Source organism: Zingiber officinale, chromosome 7B (assembly GCF_018446385.1).
Source record: "Zingiber officinale cultivar Zhangliang chromosome 7B, Zo_v1.1, whole genome shotgun sequence".
Taxonomy (NCBI): Eukaryota; Viridiplantae; Streptophyta; class Magnoliopsida; order Zingiberales; family Zingiberaceae; genus Zingiber; species Zingiber officinale.
Genome location: NC_055999.1, coordinates 119,749,749 through 119,770,271, shown reverse-complemented (window position 1 = coordinate 119,770,271; position 20,523 = coordinate 119,749,749). Strand labels below are relative to the sequence as shown.

General features: G+C 36.9%; 3 protein-coding genes across 3 annotated transcripts in view; all 3 read right to left on the bottom strand.

The window, feature by feature from the left end:
- LOC122007308 overlaps positions 1–9,428 on the bottom strand; it is a 20,733-nt gene extending 11,305 nt beyond the window's left edge. Inside the window, exons 1-7 of the mRNA XM_042563150.1 lie at positions 9,029–9,428; positions 8,803–8,862; positions 8,620–8,712; positions 7,241–7,469; positions 5,890–5,996; positions 5,497–5,559; positions 5,100–5,200 (exon numbers count right to left, since the gene is read on the bottom strand). Coding sequence (XP_042419084.1) covers positions 5,100–5,200; positions 5,497–5,559; positions 5,890–5,996; positions 7,241–7,469; positions 8,620–8,712; positions 8,803–8,862; positions 9,029–9,277 — 902 coding nt within the window. The 5' untranslated portion in view covers positions 9,278–9,428. The remainder of the gene's footprint in view (positions 1–5,099; positions 5,201–5,496; positions 5,560–5,889; positions 5,997–7,240; positions 7,470–8,619; positions 8,713–8,802; positions 8,863–9,028) is intronic.
- A 1,232-nt stretch (positions 9,429–10,660) lies between these two features.
- Positions 10,661–14,883, bottom strand: LOC122007307 (protein NRT1/ PTR FAMILY 8.2-like). Its single transcript, XM_042563149.1, has 6 exons — positions 14,686–14,883; positions 13,736–14,149; positions 12,754–12,887; positions 12,446–12,663; positions 11,821–12,371; positions 10,661–11,675 (listed from the first exon to the last, which is right to left on the bottom strand). Exons 3-6 carry the CDS (start codon positions 12,860–12,862, stop codon positions 10,838–10,840), a joined length of 1,716 nt encoding a protein of 571 aa, XP_042419083.1. The 5' UTR covers positions 12,863–12,887; positions 13,736–14,149; positions 14,686–14,883; the 3' UTR covers positions 10,661–10,837.
- Positions 14,884–15,822: 939 nt separating this feature from the next.
- Positions 15,823–18,284, bottom strand: LOC122007306 (monothiol glutaredoxin-S7, chloroplastic-like). Its single transcript, XM_042563148.1, has 3 exons — positions 17,996–18,284; positions 17,572–17,841; positions 15,823–16,102 (listed from the first exon to the last, which is right to left on the bottom strand). Exons 1-3 carry the CDS (start codon positions 18,222–18,224, stop codon positions 16,047–16,049), a joined length of 555 nt encoding a protein of 184 aa, XP_042419082.1. The 5' UTR covers positions 18,225–18,284; the 3' UTR covers positions 15,823–16,046.
- Between the last annotated feature and the right edge of the window lie 2,239 nt (positions 18,285–20,523).

The window sequence follows — 20,523 nt, the reverse complement described above, 5'->3', positions numbered from 1 at the left end:
CACATTTGACAGTAGATAACTTTCTGAATTAATCAATATACTATCACCTACATCCTAGTTTAATATTAGTCATTTGGATTGAATAAAAAAAATCAGATACGCCACAGTTAGGAATAGTCTCCACCAGTTTGATACTTGGAATTAACTCTCAATAACCTGAACAAAGGCAGACACAATTTAACTGAGTCTATGGAACTTAACTATTCTCATCGTTATTAAATGTTAATAATGGAGTATTATTGCAGGTTTAATCCTGAGTAGCTGAAACATAAGTCAGATAGTAGTGATTACTATCTTCCAAAATGCAAGTATAAGGGTGGTGTGTAGTTTAAGTGTAATAACCTTTCTTCAAGTTAGCCATGTGTTAAATCTACTTTTGATAACAAGTACTTATCATAACAAACAAAAACAAATGATCACATGCCATTTTGTAACATCTAAAACACTCATGCAGACAAATTAAATGGAATCTCATATGCCTTTATAAGCTAAAACCCCAATCAGTTGAAAGTAAGAATCATATTAATGTTGAATGCAAAAGACTAATTCTTATGAGCCATAACACGAACATACTTTCCAGAGAAGTTGCAGAACATCAGCATCAATTTTCCCAGGTACTTTGGTTGCAAAAATTCTAGCAATTTCAAGGAGTGTGACTGCCATATCTGGAGTTGCCTGGTAGGTCAAACCAAAATCAAGGTAAAAAGCTAGCATCTCATAATATAACACAAGAAGATCAGATATTCAACATCAGATTATGTTGAAGCATGCCAAAACATTGTGAGACAACATATGAGGATGATTTTGGAGCTGGCTTATGGATCTTTTCCCATCCTTGAGTTTTGTGTAGGGTGGTTAAACACTTAAACTAAGGTCCTCTTAACCTCTTATCATTTTAAGGAAATTTAGGATTGTAGTGCTAGTTTTCTGAAATTCTAATTTCGAAAATCATAACATAACATCACTTTCTGTTGTAACGTCCTACAATCTTAATGTCATGAAGTCATGAATTGGCCTGTTAAAAAGGACAATGACATTCAAAGAAATATTATGCCTGAGGAATATGGATTTCCAGAGAGAATCATGTTGAATAACCCAACTCAATATGCCTGAGGAAATTAACTACCACCAGTGAGTTGTCCTGTCTTGAGAATGTAGACACAGTTGCACTGACTTTCTCAACTACTAGCTAGGTTGACGGTTGGCACTTGGTGTGTGTGCCATGATGGAAGCATTGGGGAAGGATAGCAATGGGGTAAGCTGGGTTGGGAAATCAATTATCCACCTTTGTCATCATGAGAAGCAGAGACATGGTGATTTACAGCGGATACATATCCTATTCTTATCCATCGCGGCACAATAGAATGCAGCAGGATCAAGACGGGTGAGATGAATATGTAATGACACTAAATTACTAAAGACAACAAAGTGTTGAATAATCAACTTCTGTGCAAGTGAAGCAAAACAAGCCTAGGCAATATGGCGCATAAAGAACTGGCATTTTATCAAACTAATAAAAATTTTCAGGTATTGCATAGTGAAATTTCATTGTAAGGTTACTATTATATTGTGAAACTTAAAGCTTGCAAATGAAGTGTACAATGTAAGTGATTCCCAAAAAAACGCAAACAAGCACAAGTAATGGAGAGAAGAAAAAAGTACCTTAAACCGAGCATGTAAAGTAAGCAAGATATCATTTAATAATGCAGAAGGCCAGGCTGGGTCAGACAGCTCACATGCAATGATAGATTGCAATTCCTCCAGAGATTCGTGTGGGTTTTGCATCCATATTAGAGCTTTAATTACCATGGCACGAACATAAACACATTCGCATGCCACAGTTGTACGCACAACTTCCATTAGTGATGCTAACAAACTTGCAATAGTATCTACACTGCCTGCACCATTTGACACGGGTGTTGCCTTACGGGTCCCTGGAAGACAAGATTGTTAGCAATTTTTTGACAATGATGAATTGGTGGGCAAATGTTTAAATAAAATTTTAATTTGGAGATTTTAGGCTGACAAAAATTACCAGATGTAATGAAGGTTAGAGTTAATAATACGCACGTGTTGAGATATTATGACAGTACATAGTATGTAAGAGTTGACATTCAGATGTATAGAGAAGTTTCACTGGATCTAACACCTAATAGACTGGCCTTTATGAGCATACAAAGTTCATAGATGTCTTCTCCTGACCAGACAACCTTAATATCCATAATATCCTGAAAATACATAAACTCTCCAATCTCCTTTTTTAAGAAAGTGTTGATGAAGATAAATTTTCAAACATATGATTCTTGTGGTATCATCAACTGTAATAATAATATCACATACTTAAACAAGGAGAATTCACTTTGTAGACTAAGAGGCAACATGTAACACTAAATGAATGATGCAATTCTGCCAAGTTGAATAAGAACAAAACTAAATACAACAAAGTATGGTCTAAGAGACTACTTTGGTCCATACATAAACAATTAACATTTTCAATTAACATGCAAGAAAAGTACACCTTCTGCATGATCCCCATGGAAATCATGATATCTAGCTAATTCAAAGATTATTAAGGTATTGCTTATATGGTAAAAAAGGGGCAATTCTCCTCTCTTTCCTCATCCTCTGCATCTTCTCCCTCTTCTCTTCCCCTCTCTCACCACCCAACTGTGTCCTAGTCCATCAACAGTAAACTCGTAAACCCACTAATAGAATTGCCATCGTCCAATATGTGACCCTTTCCTTTCCCTAATTCTCCTCCTAGCCTCTTCAAAAGCAAAAGATGGAAGACTTAAGGCCTAACATAAAGTGAAGTGAGCACAATCCTTCTTATAAGTTTCATTCTTATCTCTTTTAGTTCCTCATCCTCAAGATTTATATGCTATAATATATGCAGAGATATGGTTGTCTTCTGAGAATAGTCATTGTCAGAGTTTATTATTCTTAATCTTTATATAGTCATAAAGTAGCCTTGGCACGAGTAAAAAATAAAAGAAATAAAGAATCAACATTCTGGAACAGTAATTCATCTTTGACAAAAATGTATGATTCAAGGAATAAAATAAATATTCTTCATCTATTTGATGTGTGAACAATTATATATAAACTACCCTCAGAGTGTGAACCACTATTAAGCTCTGAATCAACTGGATCAAGCCTCATTCCTTCATCAACATCATATACACCCAATGCAAATGCTGCTGCTCTGCTTTTTCCCATTTCCTGAACCACTCTTGCAGCAGCATGAAGCACTGGTCGAGAGAAACTCCGGAAAGAACTTTCTAATCTGAGTATCTTAACAAGAGAATGTTAGAATTCCATACCTGTAGCTTTCAAAATAACAGGAAAAATATAGAGATGAAAAAAGAAAAAACATGTAGACCTCCTCATGGAAAGTTTTATAAGAGGTTGAGGACGCTTTGCTTTAGAAGGTTTCTCAATATTTGCTTTTGCTGTAGGATTGTCTGAATCTTTTAGTTTAACTGAAGGTGCATCAGGCAACTTAAGAACTTCTCTGGTCAATCGAATCCATCCCGCTGCACGCTCTTCAGTTCTATAACATAAAAAGTATGAAGGGAACTTATGATTATACAAGAGAACGATAACTCAACAATGATAGATTTCACTATCCATTTTATTACAAGTTTAACTGTCACCTCTCTGTATTGTCAAATTTTCCCAAAACACATAGTATTGCCTCAAAACAAACTCTATCGCTGGGATCCAGAAGCAATTGATAAAGAAGTGAGCTGAATTGAGACGTTATATCAGGCCTCTCTGGATACAGATGATTAAACAAGGCATTTAACTGGAGTAAACAAATAAGAAAGAAAAATATTGCATATAGTGTTGATGAATATGCATACCATGAAGTGCACGGGCTCTAGATATTGTATGACACAACCTAGCAAGGGAAACCCGAGCAAGAACGTCATGCAAATGAAGTATGTCATGCAAGGCACCTACTCATCCAACAACAGATTCTTATTAGATAACATGAAAAACTAAATAGACAATCCCAATAACATCTTTCATCCATACGATTGCACAATGCATCACAAGAAGGTGCTGGATAAATGAATTCAAGTAAGAAAGAAATCTACATTTTTTTAGAAGCCCAATTTCAAGTTCCACACTCAACTATCTAAAAGGAAAAAAGAATACCAAAACATGGGCAACACTAGTGTTTACTGATACATCATAATTAATGGAATTGAAAATGATGCGATGGCATAATTTAGAAATACATAGCAAAGATAAGAAAGAGATAGAAGTGCACCTCCATGCTCAATGTGTTTTTCTGCACAAAAAGAGAAAATAAGTTAGTAGATAAATATTGTACTTACCGGTCTATATATTGGAACTATAAACATGGAAAAAGTCAATTAAAGTTAATAGACATATCACACTAGTTAACCTTTTCAAAGAACTGCACGAGAAAAAAAGCTATATTTTGTGAAATCACCAACGTAGATGTTATAGATCATATAAGACATAAACTGACCAAGAGCCATAGCAACAGAGTAAGGATCTTTTGTAGCGATATCAGAAATAAGCCCCAAGGCATGCCTTACAGCAACTGGATCAGAAAATTGAATCCTAAAAATCATTAGAGTAGAAAATGTTAAGAACCAGTGAACAACCAGTGTAGTGATAAATCTGTATACAATGTAAATTATTTAATGCAAGCTGACTGCCATTCATAACATTGTATCTGAGAAGCCAAGAAGGAGAAGAAAATCTCACTAGTTTCTGTAAATTTAGTTTTAATAAAACAAAATGGGAAAAAGAATAAAATTTGGCAACCACCAGGTTTGCACAACTAAACAAAGACTAAGGTAGAGGTTTAATATGCGAATGCCTAGAAGAAAGATGATTGACCAACCCATACTTCTGTAATAAGGAAATAACTAATTATAATTCAGATTACTGTGTGCGAAACAGTCAACAAGGCATAATATATTTTTTAAAAGAATTGTTTCTCAAATTGTAGGCGTTGCAATTTTTATTCTCCAAGGACTGATAAAAAAAAGTTAGGCAGTAATAGAATCATTGTATTCAAAAGATGATACACGTTCATAAGAGTTTGAACAACAGACCCTTGTATGGCACGATGGAGAAATGCTGGATTCCCAGGATCAAGAGGAAGTCTTCTTAGAGCACTAAGAGAAGCATATTGGAGATTGCTCCTAATATTAGACTGCAGATATAAGAAAAACATATTAATGTACACGCTAATCTCATTATCATGCCAAACTGAATCATGGTTTCGATCTAACTTTAAAACAATCTTGGTTTCAAGATGCAACTGAACTAACTTAATGATAGATAATAAAGGACTATACAAAGGAAAAAAGAGTTTCTAGTCTGAAAGGTAAAATTGGATTGTCATGACATCATAATCAACAAGTCATGGGTCATAGGCAGGCATTTGAGATTCAAGTGTTTAATGTAAATAGATTAAAGCATAGTACACATTTGTAAATGGGAAAGTACCTCCTTATCACCACCTTGCTTGCCAAATATGCCTCTTCGGCGCTTTTGCTTTGCATCTCCAACCTGAAATGTAGGGACATGTAAAATCCAATTTAATGTTGAAATAAATGTTCGATGAGATGATTCAACATAACAATGGATGGAGAAATAAAATTAGATATGAGAATGTTTAAGGATCAAGAGACAAAAGACTAAGAAGTCCGATGACTGGCATAGAAAAAAGAAATTCAACAGGGGGGAGCTGAAGAGAGGGACACACACACACACAAATAAAGATTAAAGCTTCTTTAGTGTTTGTGAGGGAGGTGCATAATTTTTCTCAGCAATTGAGGTGGCATTATCATTTCCAATGAATAGGTAATCAATTAGGGAAACAGGATAAACATCACAAACCTTTTCTAGAATGCCAAAAACAATCTCATATAACTTCTCCAAGATCTCAGAATTGCCTGTTGAAGCAGAAGTCAGAGCCTTCAGAGCTGCAAGCCTCCGAGAATGGACTGCAAAGCACCATTTAGTCAATCAAAAGTGTTTTGAATACACTATAGTGGCTATGATGTTAAATTTAATCTGTTGAAACTTAAATTTGATACACTAAAATAAACACTATAAGCTTCATGTGAAGTTTTTTGCACAATTAATTTGACAAGAAAAAATATAATATCACGCAAATTTGTCTTGCTATGGTGGAGATAATGTGTTGTTAAAGACGCTCTTCACCAAATTATCTAGACCACTTATGTTAGTAAGCTCTCATTAGTTTCAATTTCCATTTTCTGGAGTTAATGGGGAATCCTAGTTTAGTCCAAGATACTGAGCTAGGAGCTAAGGAAGAGGTTTATAAGCTTAGATGAGTGAGCAATTGTCAAATGGATAAGTCTTAAGTCAAAGAGATTGTGACACCCTAGTTTAATTCCATGTGGCCTAGTAAAGGGATTTAAAAATTTTGATATGGGTGGACTACTGTTAACTTGAACTCAAGCATTTTGGACAAGACAAATTCATGGGTTAGTTCTCATATTTAAGTGGACCGTGATAATTGTTAAAGCACCTTCAAGGTAATTGTCACAGTGAAGCCAAAATGTAAAATAACAGCTCTTTTAAAACTTCACACTGACCTTTGGTTCTTGAATTACTGCAGGAGAAAAAGCAAAACTCTTGATAAATTAATCAGCTTCACCTGATGACTCATTTGTGAAAATCCAATTCTCTTCACATAAAAATTAAGGATAGCACGTATGTTTATATTAATCTAAATATATGTTATATTTCTTCATATGTTTTCATAATTTTTCAGTTCAATAAAAAATAAACAGTTTACTCTTCCATAAATTATAAATGTGAAAATAAGACTGCTTTTTCTATATTTTCATACTTTGCATACAAGAAAATGTTTTCATATCAAATAATTTTTGGAGCAAGTAGAATATGTTAGAACAAGTAAAAAAATTTACAGAATCAGAAAGGAGAAAGAGAGAATTCACTGTGTTAAGGTAAACAGTACTGCTGGTGGTTTAAATATGTTACATGACTAAATAAAATAACCACTAATATTCAAAGATAATCATTTTCTAAAGCAAAAATTTTATCAATAAGAAGTTGTTTGAGTGAAGTAGGCAATGACAAATAATCATAAAAAAATGGCAAGAAACGAACCCAAGGAAATACAAGAAATAATTGCCTTAAACAATGACATGGAAAAATGGCATAATCTAACAGATAAACAAACTAAGACAATAGTTACATTCAACATCATCACTTGTGGCCTCAGCAGTAAGTTGATGGACTATTCGAGGTATCACATCTGCTCTTGTGACCCCTCCAACAGCATCAATATCAGCAAGTGCATCCCAATTGGGGGTCGGAATCCCTCCACCTGGACTTAAACCTTGTGCACCACTGTCAGACAAAATTCTGGCCAAATAATAGTACACGTAGCGTAGCACATTCCTATCTTCACACTGTTGATGAAGCTGAAAAAAGATAAAACAACATTAGTTAATTTGATATTGTCATTAGACTTTCACGTTGCACCTATCTATTAGCACCCCATGTACTATTCGATGAATAATTCTGATGTTCATATAGGAAACATAAGAACAGATGAAACATGAGAGCTTTGCTATAAGTAGATAGGTGTTCATATCGTTGCTTTTCCACCAAATTTTGATAGCCTTCTCTCCTTTTTTTGCAGTTAGCTTGTTCATTTTGCAAGCCAATATAACAGAAACGATGTGTTCCCTGTGCAAAAAACATTGCAGAAGGAAAAGGCGTGGAGAGAAAATCCTTTATATGAGGAAATTACTCCATCACTTACTTCTTCCCTATTTCCAGCCTTCCTATTTCTCTATCTGTCTTAGTTTATGAACCTCATAAGAAACATGGCCTAAGTGTCCTTTTCATGCACTTTATTTTAACTGTTATTCTTAACAATAAGGTCCATAAGATAGATACAAAAACTCAGGATACTTGATTGCAAAGAATATAACAGAATTTTTGGCGGGTATTTTGTAACCAACTACTAAAAGAAAACCAATGTGGTTTCTCTAAAAACTCAGAGTTATGTCATTTTTGTGAAAATCCTGGATCTTTATGCAACAATCAGCAGAAAGCAAGAAGAACCAACCAGTTCTGATTCTATGAGATTAAATAGAAGCCAAATAATTAAAATTTAGCTAGTAACTTAACAACTGGTTCAGTTTTGAAATGTTGAATAAAATCAATAATGATACAGCTGTTAAGGACTCTCCAACTTAGTCCCAACAACATTAAGCTATTGGTGTATATAATCCATGTTGCAAGCCACAACAGGTGAAAATGTCCAGCTAATTATGACGTTATTGCAGAAACTATTCTTCCTAAAATTTGCATTAACTAAAATACCACTATAAGAAGTATTTGTATCTTACAATCACTGGAAGAATATATAAAATGCAACGAAATTTTCCATGATAACAACCTTATTTTCACAGATCTTGGTTTTCATGTGTTGCATAATTAACTTGAGCATATTAGCAGGTTACAAAGAACCAAACAGAAGAAATGTGAACTTTGTGATCATATCTTCAAAGTTAGCAGAAAGTTATTGCTTCTACAACAAAATTCGCAGGCAAAGTGAAATACCATAAGAAGTGATGGAGCAACGGAAGGATCCACCGAGTTATAGACTGCAAGTTTTGGGAACACATGAAGCACGAGCTGCTTCTGGGAGCTTTTCTGCAACAAAAGAAAGGAGGCATGATTAGTCATTGCTCCACTTCCCAAGTAGTTTAAGGAGGATCATAATGCAATAAAGTTAACAGACACCTGATCCGATGTGGCAGCGAGTTCATGAATACTCCTCACCAACTGTGCATATGAGACTGACTGCTCAAATTCGAGTACGTCACCGAATTAGGCAATTTCAGACATTATACGAAGAGATCGAGAAAGATAAACGACGTAACGCGATTGACCAGGCAGGGTCGAGATTCGACTGCCAAAATAGGCAAACGTAAGGAAAGTGGGTAGATTCAAGGGGAAAGGGTCGGACCTTCTTCCTCTGCCGCTGCGGTATGACTTTGACGGGGTTGAGAGCCTTGGCGGCGGCGGCGATGGTATCGGTCTGGATCTGGGCCAGAGCGCCTCTCCTGGACTTCCGATCCGTGGTGGCCGGCTTGCCGAGAGTTGAGGGGGCAGCCGCAGGGGCGGGAATGGGGGCCGAGGGAGCCGCCGTCGCCGGATCGGAGGTGATGAGATCCATGAGCGTGGTCCCGGACGACTCGTGGCCAGGGGCGGCCATGGCGTTGGAGTAACAGTTAGGGTTCGATCCGGCGAACGGAGACGCCGAAGATCGCCAAAACCTTAGCTCAGTCGCCGAAGAGGAGAACGCGAGCAACCGGACGGCCGACGCGCGGCGATCTGCTCCCTTCTAAATTAAATAGAAGGCCCAAATCCAACAACCCTGTAGTTATTATTTTTATTTTTATTTTCAAAATCTCATTTCAAATTTGTCAAATTTCTAATACCCCCTATAATTCCCCCAAAATTTTCAGTATTCTTTTTTTAACCCTTGTAATTTATTTTTTAAAATAAAATATCATTTCAAAATAATGGAAACATCCTATCATTTTTTAAAACTCCTTTAACTAGTCAAACATGTCTATCAGCTCTTCAGTCCAACTAGTTTGGGAAGTGAACACTTGACCTCACGAGATAAATATTGGGGTTGTAAGATTATAAATATAGTTTCACATTAAAAATATATAGGAAAGATCATAAATTTATAAGAAAAAAATATTTTCATTGGCAAGAGACCTTTTGAATAGAGCTCAAGAGCAAAATCAGGAGGGCTTAGGCTCAAAGTGGACAATATCATACCTTTTATAGGAGTCATAGCTATGATCCAAGATTGAATCATGTGGGTGACAACCTTAAACAAAATAGGGGAAGTCCTGAGTAGATCAAGAGTAACCCGATGCTTGAGTTTTTGGAATCATCCCTAGAACAAAATTATTAATAGGGTTGTAAATGAACCAAGCGTTCGTGAACAAATTTGGGAGCTTGTTTATGTTCGTTCAATATACATAAGATTAATTAAACAAACAAGCTTGAATAGTTCGTTAAGCTAAACAAACAAGCTTGAACACATATGAGTTCAACTCGTTAACGTTCGTGAACAACGTTCGTGAACAACGTTCGTGAACAACGTTCACGAACCATATTTATTAATAAAACTCTTTTTAATATGCTAAATAAATAATAAAAGCTCCGGTAGAAGTGCAACAGTCGTCGGTAGAGGTCGTAGGATAATTTTATCAATTTATAATAATACGAATTACATTGCTTATAAAAAGAATGGGCATCAAACAAAAAAATATAATCACCTTTGTAATCAAAGATTTCATACATTACATTACCAAACGTAGTAATGTAATCAAAATTATATTACATAGTGCTAGTCACTATTCTAAAGACTAGTAACTACTATAATTTATCTCTTTTGTGTTGGCTTGGCTTGTTTACCGCCCTAACCATGCATTAGGGCGTGGAGATATCTAGTTCGACAAATGAAGCCACCGAGTGAACTCTTGAGCATGCAACATATCGAATAGATCTTCACCCAAAATGCCACTGCAAAAATAAAAGATCAAGATCTTTCATTCTCGCAATGATCCAGCAACAACAAGATTCAGGTACCGAAATTGCTTATCTAACTTCAGCTAGCAACTTGAACAAATTTACACAAGCTTAAGAAAATAGAAAGAAGTAGTCTCCAGAATAAGAAAACATGGAAAGAAATGAACACGCACTTCGATCTCGTTTACTCCAGCTCAAGTTCCTAGGCATTATTATAATTGAATCAAACTAGCACGACCTCGTCATCTGTTGTCTTCTTGTAGGTGTACCACTTTGCGATAAGGAGGTATACCGCAAAATTCACCAAGGAGAGGATTGCCAACAGCCAGAAGAAGTAATCGAGGTGGCCTCTGTTGAGATTCTCCGGAATCCATCCAAATTTCCCATCCTTGGTCGTGATTTTTGTGACTAATATGACAAGCACGGTACTCAAGTAATTGCCGAGCGCCACGGTGGTGAGCGCAAGCGCGGAGCACAAGCTCCTCATGGCGTCAGGTGCCTGATCATAGAAGAACTCCAGTTGTCCGACCGATTTGAAAACCTCAGCTGCGCCCACGATGAAGTACTGAGGGACCTGCCAGAATATCGATATCGGAATGTAGCCATCAGAGTCATACATGTCATGACTTGCAACAACGCGGAGTCTCACAACTTCGAGAATGCCTGCAGCGATCATGGAGAAGACGGAGATGAGGAGCCCTATGCCCATCCGAGTTAAGTGAGTGAAGCCCCGCTGGTTGCCGGTGAACTCGCGAGCAACTGGCACGATGATGCGGTCGTAGACGGGAACCCAGATGATCACGCTGATACAATCAAAAATGGAGAGCGACGCTGCAGGGAGCTTGAAGTTGGGGCCGATGTGGGGGTCTAGAGTGTTGCCTTGGAGTACAAACATAGTTCCCATCTGGCTATAGACCGCCGAGAACACTATGCCGCTTGCCCATATCGGAAGAAGCCTCAGTATACTCTTCAACTCCTCGACTTGGGTGACAGTGCAGAGTCTCCAGGAGCTGAAACGGTCCTTGTCGTCTTGAGTGAGGACTGCAGCCTTATCTAAGAACCTAAACGAAACTAAAGTAAAATTATCGTTGAATAAAGTTTGCAACCAATTCATGAGTAGACTTGTTCATAATCTGTTCAGGGATTGATTACTATCGTGTCTGTTTAGTTATTCACAGCATTAACAAAGAGTTGGTGTGAACTTACTTAAATCCATCGGTAGATTCAAGCTTACGGCTACCTTGTATCACAGATTCCTTTTCAGGGACTTCGAATAGAAGAGACTTGTCAGCAGCTACCTTTGATCCAGATTTTCTCAAGGATGCAACAACAACCTGAAGAATCCGAGTGATCGGGCTTCCTCCAGGTTTCTGATGCCTGTACAATTGAGTGCCTGAGAAGAAGGTCACAACTGCGATCGCCATTGCCACCGTCGGTACGCCAAAGCCCCAACCCCATCCTACATTGTTTTGTATGTAGACTAGCACAGAAGAAGCAATTAAAGCACCAACGTTGATGGAGAAGTAAAACCAATTGAAGAAGGAGGTCTTGTTTTTCTTTTCTGATCCATCCGATTCATCAAATTGGTCGGCCCCGAAAGAAGAAACGCAAGGCTTGATTCCTCCGGTGCCCAAAGCGATGAGGTAAAGCGATAGAAAGACCATTCCTTTTTGAAAATTTGTTGGATGACAAACACCGTCATGGCAAGTAGGTTTGAGACCTTCCACAGATGCTGTCATGGTTAAAAGAGTCATGCCCTGTGAACACAAACAACATTAGTCCAAAAACATAATTAGAATATGAATGAGACAGGTGACAAAAAGGATCTTACGGTGATGTAAACTATCATGAAAGTAAAGATTGTCCAATATCTTCCCAAATAGGCATCGGCCAGGAAAGCCCCAAGCAGTGGTGTAGCATAGCATGTGCCGGACCAGTTAGTGATATTATTTGCAGCTTCAGCATTCCCTTGGTTGAGACGATCTTTCATAAAGTTAACTAAATTTGTGCTCATCCCATAATAGGCTAACCTTTCGCAGCATTCATTCACTGTGAAGAGAAGTTCAATTTAAATGGATGCATAAAACCAGAAAAAAAAAAACATGATATGCAGCTAACTATTAGGTCCCTCGAGCGTACCAAGAATATAAGGGCAAGCTTTCCAGTTGCCGGTGTTCTTTTTCAAAGCCGGCTTGCCATGGATATCAGTCGTCCCATCTTTTGTGTACCTATCATCAGTTCCATCCATATCTCCAGCAATCTCAAGATGCAAGCTGAAGTGTTAAAATGATAGTAAATAGATGGCACAAACAATTCTCACTTACTTTTGATCATTGAAGGAAAGTATAAATAAAGAAGATTGCAAATGACATCAAGAGAATAGTGCATAAGCTCATAAAAACAGGGAAATTTATTAGGAAGATATGTTCAAGGTTTCTATCAATGCTCATCAAACAAATCAGGTCATCACAGACCTGAAAAGAGCCAGGAAAAGGTTGTGAGCTCAAAAAGCATGTCTAATCAAACAGTTAAAGCTTGCCATTCTTGCAAAGTTCCCTGGCTCTCCTCAATTGATTCACTTGGACTCATTTCACTGCTCACACTAAACCCTAAACTCCAAATCCTAAACCCCAAACATTTTCATTCATTAATCAAGGGCTGCTATAGAGCAGGACATGCAGGTTGAATTGTTAGCTGTTCATGGGTAAAGATGGTATAAACAACATATCAAAAAATAGGAAATTTTCACTGCAAATCTATCACCAAATGCAGAAGCCTTCCTCTAAGGTATACACTACAGGATATCTCAAAAAGCAATGCGGAATTTTCAAGGACTGCAAGAAGATTGTATAAATAAGGACTGCAAGAAGATGAAAGGGCAGGACATGCAGGTTGAATTGTTAGCTGTTCATGCTAAAGATTGTATAAACAACACAAGTTCTTGATAAAAAATAGGGAACTTTCACTGCAAATCTATCCCTAAATGTAGAAGCTTTCCTCTTGGGTATACACTACCGAACATCTCAAAAGCAATGCGGAATAAAAACTCCAGATCTTCGACGACAAATCGAATAACAAAGAGATCAGAAAGAGATAAAGGAAGCCTCGATTGGTGGCTTACCAGGCGAAGATTCAGAAGCCTCCCACTGCGCTCTGAATCGGGCGGGATGATATAGAAGGATAGAGTTTCGCCAGTGGGTTGGAGGAGGCGATCGAGAGCGCATTAGCTGTCAAGATACCAAGTTTATCCTCCGGAAATAAATCGACGAACCAGGAGTAGCAAAATGCACCCGCAGCAACAGCTCAGATTCTATAACGAGGTCGTTTCGCGCGCTTCCGCCGCCGAATCTGGAGATTTTGGCAGTAAATAAAGAGCCAAAGGGGGAAGATCCTTTGGCGAGCATGTAGCGGGAGCGATTGCAGAGCCAGCTTGAATATTTCTTCGAATCCGGACGAATTCCTGGAATGCGAGGATTTAAAGCGGTATAAATTCTCCAATTGAATCGGGAATCGGGTTTCTCAACGAAGATGATTCCTACAAAATAAGAAATGTTTTTGTTTCTTGATAAAATAGATTTAAAAGATTCGACAATAAATTCCAAGATTCAAAACTAATCATGGACCAAAAATTTTTTTTAAAAAAATATATAGTAAAAAAGAACAGTTTGTTTTTTTTTTAAAATATATATAAATATAAAAGGACCCTCAATTATTTTAAATTAAATTTTAAAAAATTAATTTAATCACAATCACTGTTATAAAATATAGCAACCGATTTAGTTTGTATTAACTATAACAATGCTAAAATAATAATATATTTGTGATAAAAAATATAATAGGATATTCTTTTGTTATTTTTTTCAAATTATTATAATGAAAATAAAAAGTCATTTATATTTTTCCAAATAATTATTGTTAAAATAGAAATCTGAATTAGAGAGTTTTCTGTAGCATGTTGGATATTTGCTAAATTTAATTTATTTTACTCCAAAGGATTCAAAATGCCTTTCTATTTTATGGACATCCATTCATCCTGCTAAGTGATTAATCTTAGAAGTCATATCAAAATACCTTGCCATTATGCAAAGGTCACATGCTGACCACACGATTGACCTCACATAGGGTAAAAGAAGATTTGTTTGTCCATAACGTCCTTGTCAATCTGTTCATAAGTCAACACAGAAGAGATAAATTACGGATAACTACTAACCATTAATACAGATGACTAAGGTACAAAGGAAGACAGCTTGGAAGCATCGAGTTTTGACCCCAAAACTTCATATAGTAACACTTCATATCTCAAATAAGTTACCTCAACTATATGTAAATAGATAAATTAAAAAATCAAATAAGTTACCAAATAAAAAGATATTTTCATTGACAATCGAATTCTACTAATATCATTGCTCATTATGTTTTGGTCCTGTAGAACGTCTTTATAAAAAAAATAATAATCTCAATTAATTTTATTGACTATTTCTAGGATGACCGATCATGTTCCATGAAAATTTTTTACTGTCCACCAGGATAAATCGAAAAGCGCACGTGACGACTAGTCCAAAAATCTAGTATTCTTTAATTACACCATCCATTTAAAGAAATAAATTCCTATAAATATACTCTACTGAAAATTTAAATTGTAAATATCTAAAAAATAATATGAATATCCTATCATAGTATAATCCTAGGGATAATAAAATGCCTCTCTAGAGTTTTATGATCGTTGTAATTTCATAAATTTATTGACTTTAAAAATTTGCATGCGATTAATTTTTTAAATCAGGAAATAGCACATTTCAAATATTTTAAAATTTCAAACAAAATATTTCTAGAAAGTGAATAAAATTTAGAGGTAAACTAAAATTTTCTATTTAAAATCACACGACTCGAAGAACCTATGTTTATAACATCATCTCAAATATCGAAGAACTTATCTTCGTAAGATCGTATCAAATATCGAGTCCTTAATCTCGCAGTCATGGCTAACTTGATAAAGCACTTGCCCAAACACAACTCATAGAAGCATAAGACGATGATAAATTCATTTTTCACCTTTCGAAATGACTATACCATGTCGACCTATTTAGAGTCTATGGATGAGTAAATACCTTGCTAGGAGACCAAACTTGTCGAAAGCAAATTGACATATCGCTATCTTTTGAGTCTGTATCGAACAGATTCACCATATCCTGCAGAACAAATATCTCATACAAACCAAATATAGTGTTTTTCGTATAGCTCACTGCTTTATGATTGTCACATAGAACACACAATTGTAATAGATACAAACATAAAATGATCCGGTAAACTGATGTTACATTAAGACAAGTAATACTCGACGATGACAAAGAAATATTCATTTTTTAGAGACAAAACCTAAACTCAAGCGCAAAACAGGGTATGATATGTATCTTTAACTTGATAGACAGACATCAAGATTGCAAAGCTTTCTCTAATACCTCTTGAAGTTGCCCGACCTTGTAAGATTCTGTTACAGGAGGTGCCAAAATATTAGCAACTAAAAGAGAGAGAGAGAGCCTATAAAAGTTTGAAGATGAATTCAGTATGTTGAAGTGGGGTTGAAATTTAATTTAACGCACCCCGAAATGGCGATTCACTTGTGACGACACTCGGGCGAACCACCGAATGTCTAATGATGCGACTATCCTTAGGAGCTTTCTAGTTTTAATACACTCTCTTGTCCTTAACTAGGGTAAAGTCAACTAATGTTCATTTTGTTCTACAATGATTACTAACATATGAAGACATATAAATTTAATGTAGCAAAGACGAGAATTCTAAGATGGAGATATATGGAGTTGCCAGAAATGATAAAACAAAAAAGGTTCTAGTATTTGAAAATTATCATGTGCAACTTTAATAGATAATAAAATGAAGGAAAAAAACAAAGATGGTATGAACATCTTCAAAATAAGAGAAGAGTTGAATTGCCATGTTTAGAACTACATAAGATAAAATTCTTTCAATCGCAAATAGGAGAGGCAAACCATCAGTATAAAACTATGATATCGGTTCCACAAAAAGGATCCATTGTTTCAAATTGTGTAGCTCAGCCAGTCTTCACTATGAAATTCTAAAACAATTACTAACATATAACAACATATAAATTTAATGCACCAAAGACAAGAATTCTAAGATGGAGATATATGGAATTGCAAAAAATGATAAAACTTTAGGTTCTAGTATTTGAAAATTATCATGTGCAACTTCAATAGATAATAAAATGAAAAAAACAAATGGTATGAACATGTTTAAAATAAGAGAAGAGTTGAATTACCTTGTTTAGAACTAGATAAGATAAAATTCTTCCAATCCCAAATAGGAGAGACAAACCATAAGCACAAAACTATGATATTGGTTCCACAACAAGGATCCATTGTTTCAAATTGTGTGGCACAACCAGTCTTCACTACTACATTCTTAAATGATTACTAACATATGATAACATATAAATTTAATGTAGCAAAGACGAGAATTATAAAATGGAGATAAATGTAGTCGCAAAAAATGATAAAACAAAAAGGTTCTAGTATTAGAAAATTATCATGTGCAACTTTAATAGATAATAAAATGAAAAAAAATGGTATGAACATCTACAAAATAAGAGAAGAATTGAATTGCCATGTTTAGAACTAGATAAGATAAAATTCTTTCAATCCCAAATAAGAGAGACAAACCATCAGTACAAAGCTCTAATCTCGGTTCCACGACAAGGATACATTGTCTCAAATTGTGTAGCTCAACCAGTCATCACTACTAAATTCTAAAAGAATGTAACTTCCTAATTCTTTGTTTATAATGAATGATCTCTTAATTGATTAGTGTGATCACTAAACTGTCTGACTATCCCTTAAATGTGTTTATAATACGATCATGGTAAGAATTTTATTCACTCTGAAATCAACAAGTTCTCAAGTTCATTGAATCGAGTCTTACCGACGACGATCTCGCAGCCACCAAAGAACTCTCCGTCGATGTAGAGTTGGGGAAAAGTAGGCCAATTTGAGTACTCCTTCATTCCCTGGCGTAGCACTTCGTTCTCAAGTATGTTCAGCGCCTCAAAAGGCACGTTTAGGGAGTTCAACACCTGCACCACAGTGTCGGAGAAGCCACACTGAGGGAATTCTTTGGTTCCCTTCATAAAGAGCACCACCTTTTGCGATTGCACAACCTTATCGATTGTCGATTTCAGCTCCGGACTCAAAGCTGAGGCAGAATCAATCGGAAAAAAAATGTAATCTCAAAAATAGGAACAGAACATACTCGAACCCTAATTCGATCTGAAAAAAAAAACGGGGGAGAATGAAGAAGAAGATGTACGATCGGCGGAGAAGAGGAGATCGTAGGAGAGGGATCTTACCGGAGGAGCACCTAACGGAGAGAGACGGACCCGGGGCCTTCGGCCTCATCCACCGCCGCTGGGCGATCAGAGTGAAGTCGCTCCGATTGTGCGGGAGACGGCGAGTGACCGAGAGGGAACTCGTGACTGCGTAGGATGACTGGAAAGGAAGAGAGCCGAGGAAGGAATTGGGAGGAGTAGGAGGGAATACGGCGGCGGAAGCGACGGCAGCGGCGGTCAGCGAGGCCATCGTCGTTGAAACGGCGTAGGAGAGACGTAGTCGAGGGAAGACTGGAGCAACACATGGTAGTTAAATAAACAGTAAATTACATTGTGAACCTCAGAATTTGCTTGCTCGTGTAATTTACCAGCCAAAATTTAAATAAATTACAGATTTTTTTTTTATTAAGCCTCTGTCAGAGTATCTTTTTATCCCTCGTTACTTCCCACAGAAATTTTTTTATTAACTATCAAATAAATCTGAAAAATAAACGAGACCAGACCACTTAATACATTCAGAGGATGATCCTCTCATACTTAAATTACGGATCAAAAGATAATATATTTTGTTTTTCATTAATGAACCTTATCTCACCCCATCCAAACAGAGGGTAAGTGCCAGAGTATCTTTTTATCCCTCGTTACTTCCCACAGAAATTTTTTTATTAACTATCAAATAAATCTGAAAAATAAACGAGACCAGACCACTTAATACATTCAGAGGATGATCCTCTCATACGTAAATTACGGATCAAAAGATGATATATTTTGTTTAGATTTTTAATTTAGATAGATTCTATCTATTCAAAAATAAAATTTATCCAAATCAAGAGTCTTCATGTAAGGAGTCATCCTTTTATCCACAATTTATGAATCAGCCACCCTGATGATTCAAATGGCATAAGTATTTAGGACATCTTGGAGGTTTTTAAAGAGTTTTATAAAAACAAAGGCTTAAGAAAAATTTTTTAATCATTATTATAGATGTAAAATTTGAAATTTATAATTTAACAATTATAGTGAATTTTCAAACCTGTTATTTAATTCAAAATTAATAATAATATGGATGATGTCTGTAATTAATGATGTAAAAAAATTGATAAGGTAGGGTAAAAAAAATATCAATAGATTTTTTTTAATATGATATTAAAAAGACATATTAAAGTCTATAAATTCTGATAAAGTTCAGAGGATCTCCAAGGTGAAATTTGTAAAAAGATTAGTGAAATGAAGAAGTTTTTTTTTTAAAAAAAAAACTCTAATAGGTAAAATTTGAGATTTATAATTTAACGGTGATAATTTTCAAATATGTTCTTTTAACCCAATTAACAGTAAGACCAATAATTAATGATTATTAAAAAAATAATAATAATAAATCTAAAAAAAATTATAGGAATTTTTTTAATTATAAAAAATAATAAATTTTTGTTTTTTGTTTTTTTTATGTGAAGGGGTATATTAAACGCTATAAAAGATAAACACCTTTAACGGAGATTCCCTAACCGAGTGTGAGAATCAAACGTTCAAATTCAAGTCCGTTAATTTCCATCGCATCCAACAGCAGGTAAATTACGGATTGAACCTCCTAACTCGCGTGACAGGACACGTGCCAACTCGCAAATCGCGTCTCAGCTCGCGTGCTCGTGTGGCTAACGCAATGGCCGGCGCCTTCCACTCGATCACCACCAATGCCTTCGCCTTCCCGTCTCCGGTGAGGACTTGGAGGAATCCCAACAGCTCCCTCCACATCCTCTTGCCAATCACCCTTCCCACACCGCCTTCGAGGAATCCCACCTCCGCCTTCAGTGCCTCGCTCATCGCCAACGCCGGATTCCGGAAACGGAGCCGCCGATCGACACCGACGCCCCCCGACCCACACCCCACTCTCCGAGGCCAGAGAAAGAAATCCGCTGAAACCACCAACGCTCCAGCCCCCAACCACGATAACGCGGAGGCGTGCCCCAAAGAAAAACACGAGGGGAAGAACACACAGCCGCCAGGGAGGAAGACGAAGAGGCGTACTATGACGACAATATCGACTTCCCCTACGAGTCTCCGCCGCTGATCTGCGGCTTCGGCGCGGCGAGGAGAGAGAGTTCGTGCCGACGGTGCTCGTCTCGGAGCGCCAGATGCACCCGGCCCAGTACTCTACCTGGAAGCAGCACCAGTGGGATCCGCCCGAATTCGCCAGGGTGCCGGGCGCCCCGCTCTCCAACGTCGCCATCTCACCCGTGCGCCTCCGCGGCCTTTAACTTCAGCGACGATCGGGTCCACCGCAGGAACTTGGAGAAGGTTCCGACGCGCCCTGAACCCTGAACGCGAGATACGATCCAGGAGGCGTGTAGTCAAAGTTGACCTCATCGAGGCGTCGAGATCGGAGACAATTCCTCCTTGGACGAAGAACACTTTGAGAAGAAGGGAAACGTGGAGCTGATGATAATTTTTGTCGAGGAAACAATCGAAAAGGGATTACAGTTATGCTGCTGCCATTACAAGAAGTTGGCAGGCAGAATCGGATTCTTGGCAGAAAAAAGGGAAAGAAATTACAG

Excerpts from the sequence above, each read along its gene's own strand:
- LOC122007307 (XM_042563149.1), bottom strand. The coding sequence starts at position 12,862 with ATGGATGGAACTGATGATAGGTACACAAAAGATGGGACGACTGATATC. Across the intron at positions 12,372-12,445 it reads TCATGATAGTTTACATCACC|GGCATGACTCTTTTAACCAT; the intron begins GTAAGATCCTTT and ends TTGTGTTCACAG. Across the intron at positions 11,676-11,820 it reads GAATCTACCGATGGATTTAA|GTTCTTAGATAAGGCTGCAG; the intron begins GTAAGTTCACAC and ends AGTTTCGTTTAG.
- LOC122007306 (XM_042563148.1), bottom strand. The coding sequence starts at position 18,224 with ATGGCCTCGCTGACCGCCGCTGCCGTCGCTTCCGCCGCCGTATTCCCT. Across the intron at positions 17,842-17,995 it reads CTCCGTTAGGTGCTCCTCCG|CTTTGAGTCCGGAGCTGAAA; the intron begins GTAAGATCCCTC and ends ATTCTGCCTCAG. Across the intron at positions 16,103-17,571 it reads TGGCTGCGAGATCGTCGTCG|AATCTTACAAGGTCGGGCAA; the intron begins GTAAGACTCGAT and ends CTCCTGTAACAG.